This window comes from Schistocerca serialis, unplaced genomic scaffold (genome assembly GCF_023864345.2).
Source record: "Schistocerca serialis cubense isolate TAMUIC-IGC-003099 unplaced genomic scaffold, iqSchSeri2.2 HiC_scaffold_1362, whole genome shotgun sequence".
Taxonomy (NCBI): Eukaryota; Metazoa; Arthropoda; class Insecta; order Orthoptera; family Acrididae; genus Schistocerca; species Schistocerca serialis.
This window is the reverse complement of record NW_026047583.1, coordinates 27,645,031-27,650,788: the sequence shown is the minus strand read 5'-3', so window position 1 is coordinate 27,650,788 and position 5,758 is coordinate 27,645,031. Positions and strand designations below refer to the sequence as shown.

The window sequence follows — 5,758 nt, the reverse complement described above, 5'->3', positions numbered from 1 at the left end:
TTAAGCTTCCAGATGCATTTGAACTTGGATGCTGGCATCTTAAGTACTCACTTATGTGCCTTTACTGATGTAGATGTAGAATGGGTGCCAAGTTTGATAAAATTATTTGAACACAAACCAGACCTCATGGCAAAGAATAGAAACAGTAAAACTAATGATTCACAGTATCATCCAGTTGCAGGCCTAGGTAAGCAAAGTGTTGCAACAAAACATTTGATCATATTCCATCAGATCTCATCTGTCACATGTGCCAAACTATAACTTCACTTTCCATTACAGTGCTTGTGTATAGTCCAGCACAATATCAACATTGTGAAGTGCGCTTCCACAAACATTTCTACAGCATAAAGAGATCAAATTTCTTCACGGGGTTTACAATACTATTCAGGTTTTCATCACACAATGTTATTCTTGTATGGGAGTCCTAGTGTACTGCATATCATGCTTGAAAACGGGAACAGGGAGAAGGGGAAGATAAGGAAGATGATGGCGAGGTGAGTTGCAGTCTTGTGTTAGACCATCATAGCAACAATAGTTGCGGGCACAGATCAGTGGAAGATGTCATGGAAGGCCTTAGAACATCACTGAGACCCTAATTACAAGTAACAGACATAAGAAATAAATGAATACACCTTTGGTTGTCGTTACTCATGCCCTGGCTCCAACTCAAACCATTAATGTTTGCTTGACTGTGATATTCCTCTGGTGCTGCTTGTGAGTGGATGACTGTAACTGAGGTATTGTCAGAGGTGTTAGTCATCAGAAATGGCGTATTAGTCCAATGCTGATTTCTCTCTTGTCATGCTGATAAATGGCAAAAATGTTTAAGGAAATTTTGTTCAAATATGTGGCCTGTCCTCAGTGTAAGCTGTGCAAGGTTAAGCAAACGTCTGCAGTATGCAGATGATTTGGCTTTCCATCCATGCTTGTCACATATCTGGCAGAGTCGTGAATTTCTATGTATCCTGTGTTGACATGACAAATATTAAGGGGTAGTAACGTGCATTTTTAAAGCTATACAAATTCACCCCAAAGGTGACTATGGGAGTGGAAGTTGCCTGAGTATTGGGAACTTTGGATAAAATATCAACCTGTGTGATTGATGAATCTTTGGAATGTCAGAAGTCTACCCCTACTGTAAACAGAATTTTAAAGAATTTTGTTGAAGGAGGCACTATCAGCAGAATGCCTGGCTCAAGATACTGAGCACACAGCAGGATAACACATAGTTTGCCTGTAAGAGCCAACTAATCCCTCCCCTAGATACGAAGCAGTTGTAGTGAGTGACCAACTTCCCAGTTCCAATGATGCAGTTAGTTGAGGGCCAAGGAAAGCTGTACTGCACGCACTATGATCCACTATAAAACAGGAACTCAGTGAGGAAATGTTACAATGGCTGGCAGCCACAGAGCTACATCTGAATGCAATGTGAAAAAATGTATTTTTTCACAGATAAGTTGTCTTACCAAGACCAAACAGTAGTTTAGCAGCCGTGAGGGTCCAGACATAATGGCAAATAAGTGGTGACAACAGGTAGTACTAGCCGATTGTCAGTTTCCCGGGGGCGTCGGTTTCCCCCGCCGGGGGCGTCGGTCCCCCCCGCCGGGGGCGTCGGTTTCCCCCGCCGGGGGCGTCGGTTTCCCCCGCCGGGGGCGTCGGTTTCCCCCGCCGGGGGCGTCGGTTTCCCCCGCCGGGGGCGTCGGTTTCCCCCGCCGGGGGCGTCGGTTTCCCCCGCCGGGGGCGTCGGTTTCCCCCGCCGGGGGCGTCGGTTTCCCCCGCCGGGGGCGTCGGTTTCCCCCGCCGGGGGCGTCGGTTTCCCCCGCCGGGGGCGTCGGTTTCCCCCGCCGGGGGCGTCGGTTTCCCCCGCCGGGGGCGTCGGTTTCCCCCGCCGGGGGCGTCGGTTTCCCCCGCCGGGGGCGTCGGTTTCCCCCGCCTCAGTAGCAGTCCGTATGCCCACATTTTTAAGAAAGTGTTGCTGCATTTAGTGTGAATGCTATATTGTGGAGGGGAATTCATGCTACAGGAGGAATATTCACTTGTGTATAGGTCTGCTCATTCAACTGCAGCTGTCCAAGATAGACATTAATGTAATGGACTGGCTGTGAGAGACTGCTCACTTGAACACAATGGAAATTATGTGTGTGTAAGTAGCACGAACACACAGAGAACTGGCTGTGAAACACACCATTTATAGCTGATGCTCTTTTGGACTGGTTTTTTTGAAGCCTCGGTGGGGTTGTTTCTTCTGACAAATGGGTCCAATGCCTCACAGATTCAGTGCCAGGGTGCATGACTGAAGTCAGAAATAGAGGCATTCTGGATAAAATGTTATGGACTGAGAACATTTTACATTCTTTCCTTGTTCTTCTGTGCAGTGTTCTGCCAGTGAGAGCCAGCACAAAATCTCTTGGTGACGGAAAAATATCAAAGATGAGAGAAGGAAATTTGAGCTAGTTCTAGTTGGCATTATCCTTGTACCTGAAATAAATTTATTTTAATTTAATATTTTGAGTATTACATTCTCTTTACTTGCTCTCTGCCTACATACATGAAATGAATAAACCAAGAGTGCCCCTTTTTAGGGCTATTTTTTGTTATGTCAAATTCATTTCTCTCCCACTCTATTGCCACCCATCAGCCTCGGCCAAAAATGTGCAAAATACATCTCTCTCTCTCTCTCTCTCTCTCTCTCTCTCTCTCTCTCTCTCTCTCTCTCTCTCTCTCTCTCTCACACACACACACACACACACACACACACACACACACACAGAGGCAAATTACAAATTGGAAAGTCTCTCATGACCAAATAAGAAAACAGGGCAGTAGGATAATTTGTAGTTTCTAAATGGTGTTTGTATATAGAAATTGGTCTGTATGCTGCATTTATTTGATGGAGTACATGTGTTTCCTCATGCTGTATGTAGAATAAGAAACAATATGACATTTAATTTCTGTTGGACAAAACGTGTTTATTTCTTGTCTGAATCCTGGGCTACAGCAATGAACTTTGTCCGCAGATTGTTCTTCCTTCATGTAATGGAGGAAAAATGCAACTGTGGACACTGCATCATGTAATTTCCCCATGCATCCTCCACAGCCTGACTAAACACAGCTTTGTTAGAGGCCATCTGATCTCGACTGTCGGTCATTTGTCCCAATCAGTGCTACCTAACAATAGCAAGACCGTGCACTCAATTTGCTTACTAAATCACAATCTGTCTTACATCACTGCACCCTTCAGTAAGAGTGATAGATTTGGTGAGTGGGAAGTAACTATACTGCCACTCATCTCAGACATTTCATACTTGCAGAACTGCAGTGCGAAAGGTGGGAGGTAGGGTGGGTGGGAGGGAGGTAGGAGGGAAGTCAGTATGGAACTGATGTAGCAGAAAATCAGTTTGTAAAGTAAACACCACTTGGTGTTAGGCTCATACTCACCCAGTTTATGGACTGCAGTTGTTCTTGTTGTTGTTGTCAGTCCGAATGGGGTTTGATGCAGTTCTCCACTCTGGTCTACCTTGTGCAAGCATCCTTGGCTCTCTGTAACCATTATTAAATTCATTATCATGTGTTTAAATCTGGTAGGAGGCATACAGTAATGATTGTAACACAGTACCACATGGAATGACTTCAGCGCAGTCACCACCAGCAACTTCTGTGCAAATGACTGGTCAGAGAATTCTGTACTGCCTTCACAGAGTGAATAAAAGTACTTGTTTCTCATGAGGTACTGCAGTGCTGGAAGTTAAGCCGCATCCTGTTAGCAACTGACACAAGCTGAGTGGACCAAAATCCATTTAGTTCACTTTCAGAGGACTAATTCCAGACCACTGCTGTAGCCCCTCAATGAGCTATGGACATATGTGGACGTGTTTAGTCAGATGTTTTTACCTATTTTTCCACTTTTTGTTTCCATTTTAATTTCTTGTATTTCCTTTGTTTTGACTGCCATTGGGACCCTAGTTGTTGGGCTGCCCCAGTCCAATTATGCTCTTACTCAAGTCACTACTCGACAAAAAATTCTTATTTGCAGTTTCCTCTTTATTGGATGTGTTCACATTAGTCACATTGTGTTGCTGCTGTCATAATATCAGCTTCCATCCCTGTTAGCCATGACCACAGAGATATGCATGGCCAAAATACAAAGTTGCTTCAAAATTGTCCACAGCAACTGCTCTAACAGCTTCCCAATTAAATGTTCGAGTATACCAAAATGGGATAATGATGCATTGCCTGTAGTTCTGTCAAACTGTGCTCTTACAGATTACTTTAAAGACTTCAGTTTTGAAATTTCCTTTCCCCTCCAAGTGATGTAGGACTTGCCTTATGCATGTCAAGGAATCCAAATTTGCACTGCAGTTGGATTTTGTGTAAATGTTACATTAGTTTCTTGTAAAAGTTGTAACAGCAGTCCCTGACAGGAATGCCTGATGTTAAGTCATCAGTACTGAGTACCACACTTGTTGATGATAGTTTTGTTGGTTAAGCTGTGTATCCAAATTGGCATATAGTTCCTTTAGTTGCTGGATATAAAATTTTCCAATTGTTTAAACTCCCACACCTTTATGCTGGTTCTTCATGCTGTCATTGTTGCTCTCTGCAGTGTTGCTATGAACATGTGCTAGGCTGTTACAGTATTTGTGATTTATGATGCCATATATCATTGCTACCAATGTCACATAGTACACTTCAAGACACCTACACTATCTTCTTTGTAAATTAGATATACTTTTCTGCATATCACCTTAACACTGTCCACAGTATGAAGTGGCTTCCACTAGTCATTCACTATGAAACACACAAGTCTCACTTGTTCTGTGTGTACAGGTACAAATCAGTGAGGCTGATACACTGATGCCAGTTGCCACCGATGCATTTTTACAGGAGAATGCCATCAATAGCGATTTGGATGCCTACAGTGCTATATTTCAATCACATTGCAGTCTGCTGTAGCAGTGTGAACAACAAGAGCTATTCAGTGTAGTTTGGGGGCTAACTGAGCATGTGCTAATAAACACAAAATACATAGAAAATAACTATCCAAACCCTAACCAACAATGTACCTAGAACAAACTGCTTGCATCTGTAAGAAGCTCCCTAACAGGGTAGTGTGACTCAATTGAAATGAAAACTTATGTGCTGGCCACGCATGTTAAGTATCTGTGGGCATACCCTCGACACATTAAACCTCCTTACCACTGGGGCAGCTATTAGCATGTTGGAATCCAAAATATGAACTTTGATGAAGAATTACTCTAACACAACAACACTCTGGAACAGGTTAGTACACCCCTAAATAGAAAAAGCTCATAAAATCATAATGTATTGTTGAGGCCAGTGTCCTCCAGTTTTGTAGGTATGCAGTCATTACAGTACTTGCAGATAGTTTAAAGTGTTTCGATCAGGATTCTCGGTATTCATGTGGCCTTTATGGCTTCCTATCAACATCACACTACTAATACAAAAGAAAGTGAGTCACATAGTTGTAAGCAGCCACAACTCTGCTACACTACATGGCATGTCATTTGCGACGTGTGCTACGTGAACTGCTGTGGCTCATCACTTTGGGATCTGCTGGTTCTCAGTAACTTGAAATCCAATGGAGACACTAACAGAATTGTACATGACATAATTTCTCTATCTCCTAACTGTGACAATCTGTAATTTTATAATGGTCTGTTATTCCTTTCCCCTTTCATGAGGGGTGTTCATTCCAGCAAACTAAGCTGTACCATTATTTCGGTCACTGGCAGTGTCC

General features: G+C 43.3%; 1 protein-coding gene across 1 annotated transcript; it reads right to left on the bottom strand.

Annotated features, from left to right (window-relative positions):
- Nucleotides 1-520: 520 nt before the first annotated feature.
- Nucleotides 521-1,959, bottom strand: LOC126440365 (proline-rich protein HaeIII subfamily 1-like). The gene is made up of 2 exons (XM_050090654.1): nucleotides 1,582-1,959; nucleotides 521-592 (listed from the first exon to the last, which is right to left on the bottom strand). The coding sequence occupies exons 1-2, from the start codon at nucleotides 1,957-1,959 to the stop codon at nucleotides 521-523; spliced, it is 450 nt and encodes a 149-aa protein (XP_049946611.1).
- Between the last annotated feature and the right edge of the window lie 3,799 nt (nucleotides 1,960-5,758).